At 41.7% G+C, this 21,073-nt stretch overlaps 1 protein-coding gene across 2 annotated transcripts in view; it reads left to right on the top strand.

Annotated features, from left to right (window-relative positions):
* The window catches only part of ARID4B (AT-rich interaction domain 4B), a 402,063-nt gene that overhangs the window by 130,461 nt on the left and 250,529 nt on the right, over window positions 1-21,073 (top strand). For both annotated transcript variants that reach the window (XM_069769485.1, XM_069769484.1), the window contains exons 4-6: window positions 4,251-4,316; window positions 6,270-6,360; window positions 8,424-8,503. In XM_069769485.1, coding sequence (XP_069625586.1) covers window positions 4,251-4,316; window positions 6,270-6,360; window positions 8,424-8,503 — 237 coding nt within the window. The remainder of the gene's footprint in view (window positions 1-4,250; window positions 4,317-6,269; window positions 6,361-8,423; window positions 8,504-21,073) is intronic.

Genomic DNA, 21,073 nt, shown 5'->3' with positions numbered 1-21,073 from the left:
TTCTCACCCATCTCTTCTGCAACATATCAACTTTTTCCTCCACTAAATGGGTTTCTTGCAAGCATATCACTGAGGGCCTCTGTTTCAATAAGTATTGGAATATAGCTACCCGCTTAGTTGCATCCGAGAGTCCCCTAACATTCCAACTTAAAATATTAACATCACCTCCCATTGCCTCCAGCAAAGATGATAATTGGATACAGGTTCCCCCAGGTCTCCACCGTTGCCCTCTCCCCCCTCCCCCCTTGTGCCATCCCAACTCCCCCATCTGAAAGTCCAACATCAGTAACCCACTAATTACACTCCCCACCTTCCCAAGAAACTTTTTGAATCTCAATAGAGTAACTCAAATAAAACGAACTTTCTATCTCTATATGAGATATGAGAGCGCTTGTTAACAGCCTAGAACTATACCATTTACCATCCAACTCTCCTCCTCCCACCGGGCTCAATATGAACTATTCATTGCGCCCCCAAATACAACACTTTAACCATTGGATGCATTCCATCTGATAACCATAAAACTCATTTAAAGACCAATAAGTAATGAACAGCAAAATTGCGGATCCACAAAATCGTTCTCAACGGGTCCGCTCTGTACCAATATTCTTAGCATTAATGTCCAACCACTGCATAGCCTCCTCTGGATTTTGAAAAAAGTGCGCACGGTCCAATGCCACCACCCTGAGCTTAGCCGGGTAGAGCATCGAATATTTCAAGTCTAGTTCTCGGAGCCGTTGCTTGACTTCACCAAACTTCATTCTGAGTTTTTGAACTGACGCTGAGTAATCCGGGTAGATGGAGATCCGACTTCTGTTTTTAGTTAGGCCATCGCTGATCCTAGCCTCAGTAGGGTTTCACGGTCATGGTAGTTCATAATTTTTGCCAGAATAGCACGAGGGGCAGATCCCAGCGGCAGAGGTCTAGTGTGGACGTTATGAGCCCTTTCCACCGCAAAATGATTAGTGAGGCCATCGCTGCCCACCAAATTTTTAAGCCATGACTCAATATTTTCAGTGGGATTACTCCCTTCCACTTTTTCTGGCACCCCAATTATTCTCAAATTGTTCCTACGGGAACGGTTTTCCAAGTCGTCTATTTTAAATTTCAATTCTGCAATGCGTTGGATATATTTCTTTTCCCATTTTAGCAGTTCAGTTGTTTGGTCCTCAACACTGCCCACACGTTCCTCCACCACCTCAACTCTTTTCTCCACCTTGCGCATGGCAGAGTTAAGGGACATCATTTCAACTTTTAAATCATCCACCCGCAGATTTAATGCTGCCAGAGTGGATTTGCAGTATATCACAACAGAAAAGATTCTGCAGCATTGGTTCCTCTAAGTTTGTCGGTTCCGCATCCACAGAGGCGCCAGCCTGCACTAGTCTGACAGCAGGAGTTAGAGTTTCAGTTCCATTCACCTTCTCCATCCTCACCGTGGGACTCTGCTCCTGCACTCCACTGAGATCACCATCCCCTCCTCGCCGCTGCCTCTGCGGGTCACCCATTCCTCCAGGCCCCTCAACAGGCCCCCCTGTGCGAGCGAACCGCTCCAGCCGGGCTATTACCTCAAGCTTCCTGCGATATGCAGCGCTGGCTCTTGCCGCCTCCTCTTCTGCAACAACGCCATCTTGGATTTTCGCGCCCTCCGCAGGCGTCGACTGTTTTCGGCGTGGCATCGTCAACCCTCACTCCACACAACTCCAGATGGTCCCCTCTGCTCACCGGGTCCCCCGACACAGCCGTGCCCGATTTCAATGTTCGGTGGCACCTCTAAAGGGTATAGCTGAGAGCGATACAGGGAAAGAGATCCGACACGTGTCTGCTCACATAGCACGCTAGGCCACGCCCCCAACAGCTAGCTTTTTTTTTTAGCAACGACCTTTTGTGGTTTACGCTCCTTGTGGAGTGTGTCAATGACTGCCTTATGGACATCTGTCAAGTCAGTAGTTTTCCCCATGTGGAGCTTACTGAAACAGACTAAGGGGCCTTCTTAACTGCTTAACTGCTTAGGATGCCTTTGCAGGTGTTTTTTTGTTATTTATTCTAATTTACTGAGATAGTGACTTTTGGGTTTTCATAGGCTGTAAGCCATAATCATCAACATTAACAGAAATAAACACTTGAAATAAACACTCTGTTCGAAATGACTCTATACAATATACAGGTCCTTCTCAAAAAATTAGCATATAGTGTTAAATTTCATTATTTACTATAATGTAATGATTACAATTAAACTTTCATATATTATAGATTCATTATCCACCAACTGAAATGTGTCAGGTCTTTTATTGTTTTAATACTGATGATTTTGGCATACAACTCCTGATAACCCAAAAAACCTGTCTCAATAAATTAGCATATTTCACCCATCCAATCAAATAAAAGTGTTTTTTAATAACAAACAAAAAAACCATCAAATAATAATGTTCAGTTATGCACTCAATACTTGGTCGGGAATCCTTTGGCAGAAATGACTGCTTCAATGCGGCGTGGCATGGAGGCAATCAGCCTGTGACACTGCTGAGATGTTATGGAGGCCCAGGATGCTTCAATAGCGGCCTTAAGCTCATCCAGAGTGTTGGGTCTTGCGTCTCTCAACTTTCTCTTCACAATATCCCACAGATTCTCTATGGGGTTCAGGTCAGGAGAGTTGGCAGGCCAATTGAGCACAGTAATACCATGGTCAGTAAACCATTTACCAGTGGTTTTGGCACTGTGAGCAGGTGCCAGGTCGTGCTGAAAAATGAAATCTTCATCTCCATAAAGCATTTCAGCCGATGGAAGCATGAAGTGCTCCAAAATCTCCTGATAGCTAGCTGCATTGACCCTGCCCTTGATGAAACACAGTGGACCAACACCAGCAGCTGACATGGCACCCCACACCATCACTGACTGTGGGTACTTGACACTGGACTTCAGGCATTTTGGCATTTCCTTCTCCCCAGTCTTCCTCCAGACTCTGGCACCTTGATTTCCGAATGACATGCAAAATTTGCTTTCATCAGAAAAAAGTACTTGGGACCACTTAGCAACAGTCCAGTGCTGCTTCTCTGTAGCCCAGGTCAGGCGCCTCTGCCGCTGTTTATGGTTCAAAAGTGGCTTTACCTGGGGAATGCGGCACCTGTAGCCCATTTCCTGCACACGCCTGTGCACGGTGGCTCTGGATGTTTCCACACCAGACTCAGTCCACTGCTTCCTCAGGTTCCCCAAGGTCTGGAATCGGTCCTTCTCCACAATCTTCCTCAGGGTCCGGTCTCCTCTTCTCGTTGTACAGCGTTTTCTGCCACATTGTTTCCTTCCAACAGACTTACCATTGAGGTGCCTTGATACAGCACTCTGGGAACAGCCTATTTGTTGAGAAATTTCTTTCTGGGTCTTACCCTCTTGCTTGAGGGTGTCAATGATGGCCTTCTTGACATCTGTCAGGTCGCTAGTCTTACCCATGATGGGGGTTTTGAGTAATGAACCAGGCAGGGAGTTTATAAAAGCCTCAGGTATCTTTTGCATGTGTTTAGAGTTAATTAGTTGATTCAGAAGATTAGGGTAATAGGTCGTTTAGAGAACCTTTTCTTGATATGCTAATTTATTGAGACAGGTTTTTTGGGTTATCAGGAGTTGTATGCCAAAATCATCAGTATTAAAACAATAAAAGACCTGACAAATTTCAGTTGGTGGATAATGAATCTATAATATATGAAAGTTTAATTGTAATCATTACATTATGGTAAATAATGAAATTTAACACTATATGCTAATTTTTTGAGAAGGACCTGTATGAGTTTCACTTTTTGCATCGAAGAACTGAAATAAATTAACTTTTTGTTGATATTCTAATTTTGTGAGAAGCACCTAGATATACCATTGAAATTGTGATGTTGGACAATGCAATTTGGCTCCATCTCCCCTAATTCATGAGCTTCGTAGCAGCCAAGTGGCTTGCCAATATTATCAGTACAAAACTGCTTGTTGTGAAGATATGTTACATGAACTAGATTCTTCTGACTTAAAGCACTAGAAGCAGATCATCTAAGAAAGCTGTAAACAATATTTCTTCTTTTATTGTGTGCACTGAAGGTTCTTTTTATATTATTTCAGTAGGACGTATTGGACAGTCGGTCCTTCCAGTTTACCATTGCCAAATATAAACTTGTGCATGACTTTAACCTTTCCATTAATTTTTTCCCCGTGTTGCTGTTCTAGTGAATCTGAACTGTTACAAAATTCATTATTGAATTGATTTTACTTAGGTAACATTTCGACAGGATGCCACAACTGTAGAAGTGCAGGATGATCATGTAAAAGGTCCCCTGAAGGTAAAAGTTCATCTTTAAATTGTGAAATTGCTTTTTTTTAATCAATGGTGCTACTGATCTTTCAAATTAAGCTGTAGGTGTTATTAGGAAAATAAGAAATAAATAACCAGCTATTTATCCTAACAAGCTAGAGTTTTACCCAGTGTTATGAAAAAATAACGATTCAAAATTGTTAAAGGGGTATTCTCAATGTAAGCTTATTTGCTATAACCATAGGATGTGCCATAAATGGCTGAACAATACAGGTCACTATGTTACCTCCAGTGTCACCTGATCCACCACCTGTCCAGTGAGGCACACTACTGTGTGGAGAATAGATGGAGACGTAGCCATGCATGTGCTTTACAGCCTTCATTTGCTTCTATGGATATTACAGAAACGGTGACGTATGCCATTTCTGTTAGTCCCATAAATGCTGCTACCTCTTTTTGTTATTCTCCGCTTGGTAGCTTCTTCACCAGGCTGGTCAATGGACCCTGTCCTCCACATAGGTGTGAATCCTAACGTTGGGGCCCAGATGTATTGGAAATTTATGGCATATCATGTGGATACTATATAATACTGGAGATACCTTGTAAGAATGCTGCTGGTTGTTAGGTAATAGAAGTGAGTAGACTGTAGTTACATAAATTTAAACAAGTTTCTGCCCCAGAATGTACATAAATGTCAAAAGTGGAAGTGACTATACACATTGATGTGTTTTTTCTCTGCATTTTTTATGTGCCCTTTTTTGATGGGTTTTTACATGCTTTCTTTTCCTATTAATTTGACAGGTTGAAAAATGCTGCAAAAATGCTGAAAGAGTTGACATACTGTCGATTTGAGAAATGCTTTGAAAGTTCATATCTGCAGGGAAAAAATAAGCTGTGCACACAAGAGATTTCAGAAATATCCATCACTTTGGTGGGACTGTAAAATACAGCGTGAACGTGACCTTAGAATCACATATACAAGTCTATGTGATCGATTAGGCACAATTAAACTCACCGCATTGTACATGAACTTCATTTTGCCATAGCAGACTTTAAAGCAGCAAAAATATCTGGTCAATATAAGATCTTAATGGGATTCCGTCAACATGGGCATGTAGGTCAGAGAAAGTTGAATAAAATTATACCTTGAGATCTGCAATCTAATGCCGGATTCTGAAGAAATCCATGTTTTTATTACATGTAAATGAGCTGTTCATGACTATGGGCCGGACACTGAGCTCCTTGAGAATCTGCCTCCATTGTTTATTTTAAATGAAAGTGAATGTTTTATTCAGCTTGCAATGACCTGCATGCCCATATAGACAGCTTAGGTGGTTTGTTTCAACTGACAGATTCATTTTAAGCCCTCCATATACATTAGATGGCTGTTGGCTGAACAATGGTTTGGTTGACTGTTCAGCCGGGAGCCATTTTTGTCCTACTCTCCTATAAACAGGAGCACTTATGCAGCTGAGTACTCGTGTTTAGCGACGGCTTATCTCTGGAAGAACAAAGTGGTTGCAGATGGAAATCAGACATGCCTGATCAAAATCTCCCCCAACAATATCGGAGGATTCGGATGACATTAATCAGTGTTCATGTGGCCTTTAGGCCTACTGTTTCCTTGTTGTTGAAGCACCCTCTAACGAAATGTTCCCATCCAACTGACAACCTCTCATTCAGTCATAGCTGTATGTGTTAACTGCGAGACCATGAGTACCAACTGTGATCTCTTAGCCCAGTAATGGCAAAGTATGTACTGAAAACAGATGTTCTCCGTAAATTGAAATTATTTTGACTATTGAGATTGAATAATCCGTTCTGGAGGAGAAAGAAGATGATTTCTCTGATAAGATATTGTTAAAAAGTTCCTTCTTTTCTTGTGCCCAATTGATATATGAAAAGCAAATAAACCAAAAAATGACAGTTACTCTGTAACTTTTAATTGAACAGTTGAAAAACACAATTTTTTTTATAACAGATTGGAGCTGTGGTAGAAATCAAAAGTCCAGATGGAACTTACCAGGAAGCTGTTATCAATAAGTTAACCGACGCTAGCTGGTACACAGTTGGTAAGTTTCATAGATATCCAAAAGTGCATTTATGATATAGCAATCCACATGTAATCCTAGTTACTTGGGTCATTTGTGAAGCATTAGATGTGAGCCAGTTTAATGATCATATTAGGTTATTGTACAAAAACTAATCCCTCCATTATAATGTAAAAATAAAGCATTAAAAATTAACTTTAAAAGGTAAGATAACTTGACAATAGTTGCTAGGAATGTTATTCCGCAACTTTATACTTTAAAGCTTCATTAGCAAATTACATTTTTCATGCATAAATTAGCAAGCTTCCTTCTATATGCATTTTGTAACCCCTTTTAAATAAGTCCCCTGGCTGTTTTTGCTGTGGCCAGACAGTTCTTTCCCTGCATTAGCCTCTCCAGGAAAAATGTAGTATTACATGCCAGCCAATGAAAAGAAGCCAGTTTCGTAAAGAGGATATATAGAGAGGGATTATCTTCACAAGACAACCTCTTAATATAATTTATAATGTTTCCAAACCAAAGTTAGTGATGCCTGCCGAACACGTACAGTAAAAGTGCGCCATCACTATTGGGAACTGGCCCGGGAGGTAAGCCCACTCTATACTGCATCCATGTGAGCTGCGTTATAATGTCGGCACTTGAGAGTAACTACTGCTATTGGAGCTAACAGTTTAAACTCTATAAAACTGCGAAGTGACAGAAGCATTTAACAAAATTCAACATGGCAGCTGTCAATTATGATGGCCATAACCCTCCTGCACAACTTGACTACAGGTAGCCATAGCAGCCAGGAGCCTACTGAACAGCCCCATCTCTTTCATGTCCTATGTCATAGGAGATTGTTAATTTAACAGGAAATACAGTGTAGTGATATATATATATATATACAAGTGATTGCAGGTTCAAGTAAATCTAATAAGTGGACAAATCAAAATTGTAACAAAATATTTAAAAAGTGCTTAAAAATACAAAAAAAATCTATAAAAACTTAATTCACCCCTCTTTTCCCTAAAATGTATATATCTTACCAATATAATTTATAGCTCGCCCCATTAGAAGAAGGCAAGCCATTATACAATTCTATCGAGTTAAGTTATGTCTCTCAGAATAGGTTTACTGAACCCAATTTTCTTTTTGCATGTTTTTTTTTTAAGTTAGCTGTAAAACAAAAAAAAAAGTTAATAAACTTGGTATCACTGTACTCGTACTGACCCGTGGAAGACAGTTGAATGGAACCTGTCAGCAGGATTGTGCACAGTAACCTACAGACACTGTCAGGTCGGCGCCGTTATGCTGATTAAAATTATACCTTGGTTGACGAAATCCGTCTTGTGGTTGTTGTTTAATTTTTATTTTCAGTTCTGGGTTAATGATATGCTCGTGCTTCAGGGCGGCCTGTGGGGGTCTTCATGTGGTGCTCTGATTACATATTCATAATGAAGACTGCTGACAGGCCACTGATCCCTCACGGACCTGCGCCCTAGTTTACTTGCTAGAGAAAAAAATCCTCCTCCAAGATGCAGGATGCCTGCAGAAGGTTTTTTGTTTTGCAGTATGTACATATAATATTCATTATGTAAACTAGGGGGCAGGTCAGTGAGGGATCAGTGACCTATCAGCAGTCTGCATTATGAATACAAAGCAGAGCACCACATGAAGACCCCTCCACAGTCCGCCCTGCAGCACAGGAATATCATTAGCTGAAAACTGAAACTGATGTGCAGTACCAGGTTGCTGCCACTATTAGAAGACGGAGCAGCTTCGCAATTCAGCATTTCCGTCCGACAGCTGCCGGAGACCCCAAGAACAGCTGATTGGCGAGGGTGACGGGTGTCTGACCCCAACCAATCAGGCATTGATGACCTATCCTAATGGTATGTCATCAATAATAAAGTAGTGATCAACCTCTTTAACAGTATATTTTTACCGCCAAGTAAATTATGTAAACCCAAAAACCCAAATGCAGAATTGCATTTTTTTTTAAATTATATCCCACTTAGTATAATTAATGGGTTAAAATCTAAGTGAAAAAGGAATATTATCAGAAAGTCATACCTAACTGCAATGTTATTTTTAACTAACAGTGTTTGATGACGGTGATGAAAAAACTTTAAGAAGATCTTCACTTTGCTTGAAGGGAGAAAGACATTTTGCAGAGAGTGAAGTAAGTATAAAGTTTTGCAGTTCAAAGACTGGTTTTATTTTAAGTGCGGTTTGAGGTCAATTTTTTCTCCTGCACTGTAAGGCAACGTTTCCATGATGAGCTTTTATCGCGTTATTGACTCTGCATATTTAGGTTGCGTCAAAAACGCAGGGTCTTACAGTTCCAGCAAAATGGATGGGATTTATAGAAATCTCATTCCCACTGTGCTTCTTTTTAACACACCTATACTGTTTGTTTCAGATACGCAACATGCCAATTTCTCTATTATTTATTATTATACATATTTATAGCGCCATTTATTTCATAGCGCTTTACATGTGAAAGGGGCAGATATAGACAAGCACAATAAGAATGAGCAAAACAAGGCACACACAAGTACAGAAGGAGAGAGGACCCTTCCCGTGGGGGCTCACAGTCTACAGGGGATGGGTGACGATACAGTAGGAGAGGGTATTTCTCTAGTGGGTACGCTGAGTTTTCTATGCATTATCGCTGCTGAAACACATAATTCATGTAGTCCATAGCTAAGTATGTCAAGAAAATTTTTTTAAAGCCAACTACCAGCAAGAATCAAAAGCATTTATTTTATTTAAAGGATGACACAACAACAAGAGACAAAAAAGTCAGCGCCAAAAACTTGAAAAAAACGCATGTAAAAAAAAACGCACGCAAAAATGCAATGAAAAACTACAAGTAACCCAATTTATATAATAGGTGCAGAAATAGTGCAGAGATTCTACAACATCAAAAGTTCATCCTGGCAACCTATCCCCAGAATGTCAGATACTCCATCTCCTACAGTTCTTGTATAAATTAGGATGGGGAACCCGGTGTACCTGCAGATATATGGTCAATATGCACGTAAATAGCACTGAAATATTGTCTGCCTTACTGGTATCAAGGCTTCAAAGAGAAAATTAATTTAGATCCTCCCTGTATACGATCACTTTCAGTCATAAAGTGTGCAGGGAGCTGTTACAGACACCACTCATTATACTGCAATCACTCCTGACACTTTAATTGACAATCTGTTCTGTAGCGCATGTGCGTGCAGCATGTGTGTACATAGCAGACTGTCCCTCAATGTGAGGAGTAGTACCACAGCTGTAACTGTGACTGTAACCACTCCCTACATGCCAATATGACTGAACGTGATTAGCTATAGGGAAAGTATAAGTCCATTTTCATCCTTCCAGTAACGCAGGATTTTATTACTATTTACCTTAACCCTATTTCTTTAGGTTGTCACGCTACCCTACTCCGTGGTGTCACTAATTCATCACGTGCCTGCTCTCACACGTGACTTGGGGTTGTGCCTGCAAGGGTTAATCTATCTCCCCACTCTCAGTCCCAGCATTCAACCTCTGTCCTATGCTGTAATGGGAGCATAAATCACACACCGACCCAGGCCACACACCCGCTCATACACGCTGCCACCACTCACAGAATACACGGGTGATGAGTCCCAGAAATAATAATACTAATAAAAATATATCTATCACTCATAAGGCTCACACACCTTAGGCTATGGATTCTTTTAGAACATTAAAGGTTCAACTTGTTAAAGTTTTATACTTTAATAACAAAAGGGTCAGTGCTTACAATATGAAAAGGTATAAAAATATAATAATAAAAAGACATACAACTTATGCACACAGTATTAAAATAAAGAGGAGAAACTTACAGAAATCATCTAACTGGTTGTTGCTTCTGCTCCCTGAGGGTAGGAAGAATGTAGATTGGATCACACCAGCTTCTCAGGCTGCCCCCATCATGTGAACACAATTCTCTGTCTGCTACCTAAATTTATAACTGTGGTCTGAGGTCAGGTTTCTAGACCGGCTCCTCAGGTTAATATCATAATTGCGGGCTGTTTGATTGGCCATGGCCGCTCTACTAATGAATATATTATTTTCTCTTTTGAGACACTTGTGAAAAGGTTCTCAGGAATAGATCACATCAGGCCGCAATTAGCATCTCCCCTCCAAGACCTAAGAGGTGCCAAATGTTACCTTCTTCGTGGCTCTAGCTAGACCTCCTGGTGATATCTGGAGACAGAATTTCTACTAGTCCCAAGGAAGTATCTATTAACACCTAGGTGCGACTTGCCTTCAGGACAGAAGTTACATTATCACTAGTCACACATATAACCTTAGACATATGTCACTACACACATATAGATATATATACACATATTTCACCACATAGATAAATAAAATTTACACGGTCAGGTAGTTGGAATGTCCTGTTTAAATCAGACACCACAAAAGTCATGTGACTGATGGTTGGGACGTCATCACTTCTGGTCCTGAAACACACCACTGCAGTGGCAGGCAGAAGCATAATGAGGTGTACCTAAGGCCCCAGGGTAACTTCTAGATTTTTGCCCCCACCACCATGGCCCTAGGGCAAATTCTAGATTTTTGCCCCCACCACTGTGTCACTTGGATGCTCCGATGCCAGTGCAAGGATCTCTGTATGTTCTTCCTTCTTCAAAAGACAAAGGTAAGATGAATATAACACACACACACATACACACCAATGCAGTGGCTGTATTGTCTGTCTTTTATATGGTGGTATTACTGGTAATACAGTGGCATGTAAAAGTTTGGGCACCCCTAGTCAAAAATACTGTTATTGTAAACAGTTAAGCAAGTTGAACATGAAATTAACTCTAAACAGACTAAAGTTAAAGATGACACGTTTTCTATGTATTTTAGGCAATATATATGTTGTCATTTTTTTAAATTTAAAAATTTACAAAAAGAAAAATGGGCTGATGGAAAAGTTTGGCACCCCTTGGAGACAAGGTTTCAGACCTTAATTAGCCTTTTAGGGTTATGGCTTCTTCACTATCATTGTAAGAAAAAGCCAGGTGATGCAAATTTCCCAGCTTCATAAAAACCCAGCCTCCTCAATCTTTGTGCCTATAAACTGCAGTCATGGGTTCTTCTAAGTAGCTGCCTAGCACTCTGAAAGTGAAAATGGGGAGCCACAGAGCAGGAGAAGGCTATAAGATGAAAGCAAAGCATGTTCAAGTTGCCCTTTCCTCAGTTCAAAATGTAATTTAGAAATGGCAGTCAACAGAAACAGTTGAGGTCAAGATAAGGCCTGGAAGACCAAGCAACATTTCAGTGACAGCTTCTTTTAGGATTGCTAGAGAGACAAATCAGAACCTCTGTTTGACTGCAAAAGACTTTCAGAAAGATTTACCAGACTCTGGAGTTGTGGTACATTGTTTTACTGTTCAGAGACACCTGCACAAATATATCTTTTATATGAAGAGTCATCAGAACAAAAACCTCTCCTGCCTCTCCTCTCTTTAGCATCAGAAGTATGTAAAAGAACATCTAAACAAGCCTGATGCATTTTTAAAACAAGTCCTGTGGACCAATGAGGTTAAAATAGAACTCTTTGCCCACAAGATCAAACATACGTCTAAAGATAAAAGGGCACAGAATTTAAGGAAAAGAACATCTTGGCAACCATTAAGCATACGGGTGGATCAATAATGCTTTGGGGTTGTATTGCAGCCAATGGCACAGGGAACATTTCACTGGTAGAGGGAAGAATAGATTCAATTCAATTTCAACAAATTCTTGATGCAAACATAACATTTGTAAAAAAGCTGAAGTTGAAAAGCTGGATAAAAGGATAATTATCTAAACACCCGTCAAAATCCACAATAGACTACCTCAAAAGGCACAAGCTGATTCTTTTACAATGGTCCTCACAGTCCCCTGACCTGAACATCATTGAAAATCTGTGGCTATCAGTGAATGTAAGATGACCCAGAAATATCACAGTCCTGGTAGAATTTTCCAAGGAAGAATGTATGAAAATCCCTAAAACAAGAACTGAAAGACTCTTGGCTGGCTACTGTGAAACTTGCAAAAGGAGGTGCTAATAGGTACTAACCTTGCACGGTGCCCAAACTTTTGTATCAACTCATTTTCCTTTTTGTAATTTTTAAATGTAAAAATTGATAATATGTACCGTATTTTTCGGCGTATAGGACGACTTTTTGACAGCTAAAAATTGTCCCAAAAGTCGGGGGTCGTTTTATACGCCGGGTATGGCGTGTGCAGGGAGCGATCCTGGATGTCGGCGTGTGGTTCCCAGGGTCTGGAGGAGAGGAGACTCTCCTTCAGGCCCTGGGATCCATATTCATGTAAAATATAAAGAATAAAAATAAAAAACATGGATATACTCACCCTCGGACAGCCCCTGGCTCACAGCGCTGCTAGCGTCTGCCTCCGTTCCTAAGAATGGAGAGAGTGAAGGACCTTCAATGACGTCGCGGTCAGGTGAGCCGGTCACCTGACCGCTCATGTGACCGCGACATCATCGAAAGTCCTTCACTCTCTCCATTCTTAGGAACGGAGGCAGACGCTAGCAGCGCTGTGAGCCAGGGGCCGTCCGAGGGTGAGTATATCCATGTTTTTTATTTTTATTCTTTACATGAATATGGATCCCAGGGCCTGAAGGAGAGTCTCCTTTCCTCCAGACCCTGGGAACCACATGCCGTATAAGATGACTGGGCATATACAGTGGGGCAAAAAAGTATTTAGTCAGTCAGCAATAGTGCAAGTTCCACCACTTAAAAAGATGAGAGGCGTCTGTAATTTACATCATAGGTAGACCTCAACTATGGGAGACAAACTGACAAAAAAAAATCCAGAAAATCACATTGTCTGTTTTTTTAACAATTTATTTGCATATTATGGTGGAAAATAAGTATTTGGTCAGAAACAAAATTTCATCTCAATACTTTGTAATATATCCTTTGTTGGCAATGACAGAGGTCAAACGTTTTCTGTAAGTCTTCACAAGGTTGCCACACACTGTTGTTGGTATGTTGGCCCATTCCTCCATGCAGATCTCCTCTAGAGCAATGATGTTTTTGGCTTTTCGCTTGGCAACACGGACTTTCAACTCCCTCCAAAGGTTTTCTATAGGGTTGAGATCTGGAGACTGGCTAGGCCACTCCAGGACATTGAAATGCTTCTTACGAAGCCACTCCTTCGTTGCCCTGGCGGTGTGCTTTGGATCATTGTCATGTTGAAAGACCCAGCCACGTTTCATCTTCAATGCCCTTGCTGATGGAAGGAGGTTTGCACTCAAAATCTCACGATACATGGCCCCATTCATTCTTTCATGTACCCGGATCAGTCGTCCTGGCCCCTTTGCAGAGAAACAGCCCCAAAGCATGATGTTTCCACCACCATGCTTTACAGTAGGTATGGTGTTTGATGGATGCAACTCAGTATTCTTTTTCCTCCAAACACGACAAGTTGTGTTTCTACCAAACAGTTCCAGTTTGGTTTCATCAGACCATAGGACATTCTCCCAAAACTCCTCTGGATCATCCAAATGCTCTCTAGCAAACTTCAGACGGGGTCGGACATGTACTGGCTTATGCAGTGGGACACGTCTGGCACTGCAGGATCTGAGTCCATGGTGGCGTAGTGTGTTACTTATGGTAGGCCTTGTTACATTGGTCCCAGCTCTCTGCAGTTCATTCACTAGGTCCCCCCGCGTGGTTCTGGGATTTTTGCTCACCGTTCTTGTGATCATTCTGACCCCACGGGGTGGGATTTTGCGTGGAGCCCCAGATCGAGGGAGATTATCAGTGGTCTTGTATGTCTTCCATTTTCTAATTATTGCTCCCACTGTTGATTTCTTCACTCCAAGCTGGTTGGCTATTGCAGATTCAGTCTTCCCAGCCTGGTGCAGGGCTACAATTTTGTTTCTGGTGTCCTTTGACAGCTCTTTGGTCTTCACCATAGTGGATTTTGGAGTCAGACTGTTTGAGGGTGTGCACAGGTGTCTTTTTATACTGATAACAAGTTTAAACAGGAGCCATTACTACAGGTAATGAGTGGAGGAAAGAAGAGACTCTTAAAGAAGACGTTACAGGTATGTGAGAGCCAGAAACCTTGATTGTTTGTTTCTGACCAAATACTTATTTTCCACCATAATATGCAAATAAAATGATAAAAAAACAGACAATGTGATTTTCTGGATTTTTTTTTCTCAGTTTGTCTCCCATAGTTGAGGTCTACCTATGATGTAAATTACAGACGCCTCTCATCTTTTTAAGTGGTGGAACTTGCACTATTGCTGACTGACTAAATACTTTTTTGCCCCACTGTAAGATGACCCCCGTCTTATACGGCAGGCATATCCCAAATTCCATATTTTATATGGAAAAGTTGGGGGTCGTCTTATACGCTCAGTCATCTTATACACCAGAAAATACGGTATATTTATTATTTTTATCTGAAATACAAAGGAAATGTGTCATCTTTAACTTTAGGCCTTTTAGAGATCATTTCATCTCCAACTTGCTTAAAGGGCCACTGTCACCCCCCTCCAGCCGTTATAAACTAAAAGAGCCATCTTGTGCAGCAGCAATGCTGCATTCTAACAAGGTGGCTCTTTTAGTTTTAGGTTCAAGTATACCCCAAATAAAGCGTTTTTATACTTAGCCACAATTCCTGTCTCTAGCCAGGGAGGTGGGTCCTCACTCCCCAGCTCTAACCGCTCCTCTGCCGTCACTCCAATCTTCCTGCGCTTTCGTTGCCGCCCCCTCAGCGCTGTGTACGTTTCAAAACCGGCGCCTGCGCAGTGTACTGCTATGCTGCGCAGACGCAGTAAGCTCTGGCCAATCAGCGCTGACGTCACTGTCTCCGCCTTCTGTCGAATTGAACATGAAGAGGAAGTCAGAGATCAGCTGTAGCCTGGACTTCCTCATGTTCATTTTGTCCAAAGGCAGGAACAGTGACGTCAGCGCTGATTGGGCTCCGGGGTCACATGTCACAACAACTACATGAGAGCCTCGGAGAGAGCAAGTGCAAACACCAAGGGAACTGCGCCAGCTCGGGAGGTGAGTATAAGCTTTATTATGTCAGCGCCATATGTGGGATATGAGAATGGGATGTCCTAGTAGTGGACAATCCCTTTAACACACAGACATATTTGGCTCCATATAATACCTCCTTTGTGCCTTCATGTATTAATAATGCCTTCTGTATGCCTGCATATCTTATTAAAGCCCACTTTGTACCTATTTCGTATATATTATACCTACTTTGTAGATATTAATAATGTACCCTTAGTTTATTAATAATGCTCCTTTGTGGCCATATATTAATAAAGCCTCCATATAAAAATGACGCTTTCTACGTATATATAGTAATAATGCTATAGAGAAATCTGCTCCAGCACAATTAAACATGAGCAAAAAAACCAAGGCATATAGGTCCATAAGGAGAGAGCACCCTGCCCGCGAGAGCTCACTGTCTTCAGGTGATGGGTGAGGATACACTAGAAGAGGGTAGAGCTGGTTGTGCGTGGTTCAGTAGGTTGAGGATCACTGCAGGCTGTAGGCTTGTTGGAAGAGGTGAGTCTTCAGTTTCTTTCTGAAGGTTTCTATGGTAGGCGAGAGTCTGATAGGTTGTGTTAGAGAGTTCCAGAGTATGGGGGAAGCACAGGAGAAGTCTTGGATGCGGTTTTGGGAAGAAGGGATGAGAGGGGAGTAGAGGAGGAGATCTTGGGAGGATCGGAGGTTGCGTGTGGGTAAGTAACGGGAGACCATGTCACAGATGTATGGAGGAGACAGGTTGTGGATGGCTTTGTATGTCATTGTGAGGGTTTTGAACTGGAGTCTCTGGGCGATAGGAAGCCAGTGAAGGGCTTGGCATGGGAGAGAGGCTGGGGAATAGCGGGGAGACAGGTAGATTTGTCTGGCAGCAGGGTGTAGGATGGATTGGAGTGGTGCCAGAGTGCTAGAGGGGAGGCCAGAGAGTAGGAGGTTGCAGTAGTCCAGGCGGGAGATGATAAGGGCATGCACTAGTGTTTTTGTGGTGTCGCGGTAAAGGAATGCGCAGATCCGGGAGATATTTTTGAGTTTGAGATGGCAGGAGGAGGCAAGGGCTTGAATATATGGCTTGACAGAGAGGGCAGAATCGATGATCACCCCAAGGCACCAGGCGTGTGAGACTGGGGAAAGTGAGCAGCCATTGACATTGATAGATAGGTCTGGTGGAGGGGTAGAGTGAGATGGGTGAAAGATGATGAATTCTGTTTTGTCCATGTTCAGTTTTAGAAAGCGAGCAGAAAAGAAGGCCGAGATAGCAGACAGAAAGTGTGGGATTTCGGTGAGTAAGGAGGTGAGGTCAGGTCAATATATTAAAATTCCATCTCTATGGAAATCTATTTTAACATAGTACACTGGTCCATGTTGATTTTCTTACTTGTTTTGAGCTTACATTGCTCTTAGTCATAGACTGGCATAAAATGGTACAAGTGCAATATGTAAAACAAACACATCCTATTCACAAAAATAACATCTATTCTAATAGGTGAAATGATCCGCATTAGGAGGCTATTTTCAGATGAGGCAACATTCAAATCACAATGTCAGGAGAGTACAAATAGACTATGAAAAAAGATATAAGGAGTGGATGCTGCAGAGAGCAGAGCATACATTAATGGAAAATCACAAAAATCAGCTGGAGCAGTTTTTTCTATAGTACTACATTCACTAGCAAGTGTTCCTCACAGCGCTCTATTAATAAGGGCAGGATTTGTCAAAGGAAACTGAGAATTTGAAGGAATTACAACAGTGAGCTATCTACCTACATTTATGTGCCATATTAATAATTACTTTTTAGTGGCTTTATACAGTATATGTTAGCCACCTCTGTCTCCATACAGTCATACAGCCCACTCTGCATCTCTATATATTAACCCCTTCAACACGAAGCCTGTTTTAACCTTCTTGACTAAGCCAATTTTTACAATTCTGACCACTGTCACTTTATGAGGTCATAACTCCAGAATTCTTCAACAGATCATGCTGATTCTGAAACTGTTTTCTTGTGACATACTGTACTTTATGATAGTTGTAAAATTTCTTTGAAATTGTTTTTTGTCTTGTCTTAAATCAAAGTGTAATATCGCACAAAACAGTTAATAAATAACATTGCCCACACGTCTACTTTACCACAGCACAATTTTGGAAACATAATTTTTTTGTTAGGAAATTATAAGGGTTAAAATTTGACCAGTGATTTCTCATTTTTACAACAAAATTTGCAAAACCATTATTTTCTAGGGGCCAACTCACATTTGAGGTGACTTTAAAGGGCCTATATGACAGAAAATACCCAAAAGTGTCACCATTCTAAAAACTGCACCCCTCAAGGTGCTCAAAACCACATACAAGAAGTTTATTAACCCTTCAGGTGCTTCACAGAAATTTTTTTTAAAGTGGAAGAAAAAATTAAGATTTATTTTTCTTTCACAAAAAGTTTCCTTTAGCCCTAATTTTTTTTACTTTCGCAAGGGTAATAGGAGAAAATGGACCATACATTTTGTTGTGCAATTTCTCCTGAACATGCCGATACCCCATATGTGGAGATAATCTACTGTTTGGGCACATAGCAGGGCTCGGAAGGGAAGGAGCGCCATTTCACTTTTTGAATGTAAAATAGCTGGAATAATTAGCGGTTGCCATGTTGCATTTGGAGAGCCCTGATGTGTTTAAACAGTGGAAAATCCCACAAGTGACTCCACTTTGGAAACTAGACCCCTCAAGGAATGTATTTAGATGTGTGCTGAGCACCTTGAACCCCCAGGTGCTTCACAGAAGTTTATAACTTGAGCTGTGAAAATAAAAAAAAATCACATTTTCCCCACAAAAATATTATTTTAGCCACAATTTTTTTATTTTCACAAGGATAATAGGAGAAATTGAATTGCACCATACGATTTGTTGTGCAATTTTTCCTGAGTACGCCGATACCCCATATGGAGGCAAATTCTACTTTTGAGACACAGAAGACAAGCTCAAAAGGGAAGAAGCACCATATGTGAGTTCAGGTTTTGCTGTAATGGTTTGAAGGTGCCATGTCACATTGTCATACAATACAATTTGTGCAATTTCTCCTGAGTATACCGATATCCCATATGTGGATAAATACTACTGTTTGGGCGCATGGTAGAGCTTGGAACAGAAGGAGCATCATTTGACTTTTTGAATGTAAAATTTACTGGAATAATTAGCGGATGCCGTTTGGAGAGCCCCTGATGTGCCCAAACAGTGGAAACCCCCCTCAAGTGACCACATCTTGGAAATTATAACCCTTTGGGAATTTATCTACAGATGTAGTGATGATTTTAACTCCATGGGTGTTTTCCAGAAACAGTGGATGTTGCTGAGTGAAAATTGAAAACTGCCATTGTAGTAACCAGTACGCTGTAGTGACCAGTACGTTGCAGTCACCATTACATTATGCCCAGCTCATGCTTCTGGAGACACGCACCTGTAAGTCAGGTGGGCTCTCTTCACTACAACAATGCCAAAAATGTGAGTTCTAAATGTTGTTTAGGCACACTGGGGCTTAGAAGGGAGGGGGACATTTGGATTTGTGAGCAAAATTTGCTGAATTTCTTTTGGAGAACATGAAGCCATTTAGCTTTTCCAGAGCCTTTGTGCTACCAATAACATAAAAGCCCCTATATTTCCGTTAACAGATGATGGACCTGAGTGGGGACTTGCTTTTTTTGTTGATTTAGTTGAAGCTTTTATTGGGAACATTTTACATAATGTTCTCACATTTATCCGTCGCTCTAAGCTGAGCACTTTGGGGTTTCCACCTAAATCTCTGAGTGACGTGACACATGAAACCCCCAAGGTATCCATTCACTATAATGAGGCAGCAGATTTACTCTTGACCCTGTCTGGCCTCTGTTCAGCGGTCTCCTTTTCAGAAGTGCACAAAACTGTGGCCGATTGCACTTTTATGCAATCCTAAAAAGACGGACACTGGAGTATCCCACGTCAGACAGCATTCACAGTGCCTCCATCTGCCTCATTATAGGGAATCTTCTGAGTTGCCCGCCAGGGCCGTAGGGTACTCGGTACCGAGTCTTGCGTTCACAGGGGGATGTCACGTGGCCCATGTAAAAGGGAAAGGTGTTTAAAGGGAATAAAGTTTATGTTCGTGACGTCACCTGTGGTATTCGGTCAGTGGGGACCGACGCTGCTTTAAGGGGTCCTCTGAGGTGATATTATGGCAGCTAGATGTATACTTTCCCACAGGTGAAGTATATCCCCAGGTCTCCGGATGTGTAGATGGAAGATGGTTTAAGGTGCAGTAAAGAACGAGGACACAGGTTCGCAGTCTTGTTTACTGAAGACTTCAGTAGCCACAGTCCAGGGCACCAGATCACAGGGCAGGCAGGGTCCGGCCGGCTTGGAGGCAAGTTAGGAGTCCCCTTATCCAGGTGGAAATCAAAAGCCTTCCTCTAGCGCTGTGGTGTTGTAGTCCCTTACTGCCTAGGGCTTCACATAAGGTCCTCACAGATGTTATCTCTCTCTCTGTCCCCAGGATATGATAGGACATAACCTGTATGACTTGTGGCTTGAGCTGTTTATAGGGACTCTAGCATGCCCTGGCCTCTGAGCGGTGCCACCGTGCCTCCTGGGTATTAGGTCGGATAGGTAACGTAGAGTTCAGCTGTCCTGTCGGTCTCTGATGTGAGTCATAGAGGTCCTTACAACCTCGGTGTTCCCGCTACCGGTCTCTGCGCCTCAAAAGGAGGCAGCCTGCTTGAGGCTGGTCTTCACCCTGGTATCTTCTCCTGTGCTTTGCTCTCCTGCAAGTTCACTGCAATCAATTCAATTCGATTTTCTCAATGTCTCTTTCCAGGAACTGCTGCACTGTGGCTACATACAGTGGGGCAAAAAAGTATTTAGTCAGTCAGCAATAGTGCAAGTTCCACCACTTAAAAAGATGAGAGGCGTCTGTAATTTACATCATAGGTAGACCTCAACTATGGGAGACAAACTGAGAAAAAAAAATCCAGAAAATCACATTGTCTGTTTTTTTTAACATTTTATTTGCATATTATGGTGGAAAATAAGTATTTGGTCAGAAACAAAATTTCATCTCAATACTTTGTAATATATCCTTTGTTGTCAATGACAGAGGTCAAACGTTTTCTGTAAGTCTTCACACTTTGCCACACACTGTTGTTGGTATGTTGGACCATTCCTCCATGCACATCTCCTCTAGAGCAGTGATGTTTTTGGCTTTTCGCTTGGCAACACGGACTTTCAACTCCCTCCAAAGGTTTTCTATAGGGTTGAGATCTGGAGACTGGCTAGGCCACTCCAGGACCTTGAAATGCTTCTTACGAAGCCACTCCTTTGTTGCCCTGGCGGTGTGCTTTGGATCTTTGTCATGTTGAAAGACCCAGCCACGTTTCATCTTCAATGCCCTTGCTGTTGGAAGGAGGTTTGCACTCAATATCTCATGATACATGGCCCCATTCATTCTTTCATGTACCCGGATCAGTCGTCCTGGCCCCTTTGCAGAGAAACAGCCCCAAAGCATGATGTTTCCACCACCATGCTTTACAGTAGGTATGGTGTTTGATGGATGCAACTCAGTATTCTTTTTCCTCCAAGCACGACAAGTTGTGTTTCTACCAAACAGTTCCAGTTTGGTTTCATCAGACCATAGGACATTCACCCAAAACTCCTCTGAATCATCCAAA

The sequence above is a fragment of the Ranitomeya imitator genome, chromosome 5 (assembly GCF_032444005.1).
Source record: "Ranitomeya imitator isolate aRanImi1 chromosome 5, aRanImi1.pri, whole genome shotgun sequence".
NCBI classification, from domain to species: Eukaryota; Metazoa; Chordata; class Amphibia; order Anura; family Dendrobatidae; genus Ranitomeya; species Ranitomeya imitator.
The sequence above is the reverse complement of the archived record's forward strand: the minus strand, read 5'-3'. Positions and strand labels throughout refer to the sequence as shown.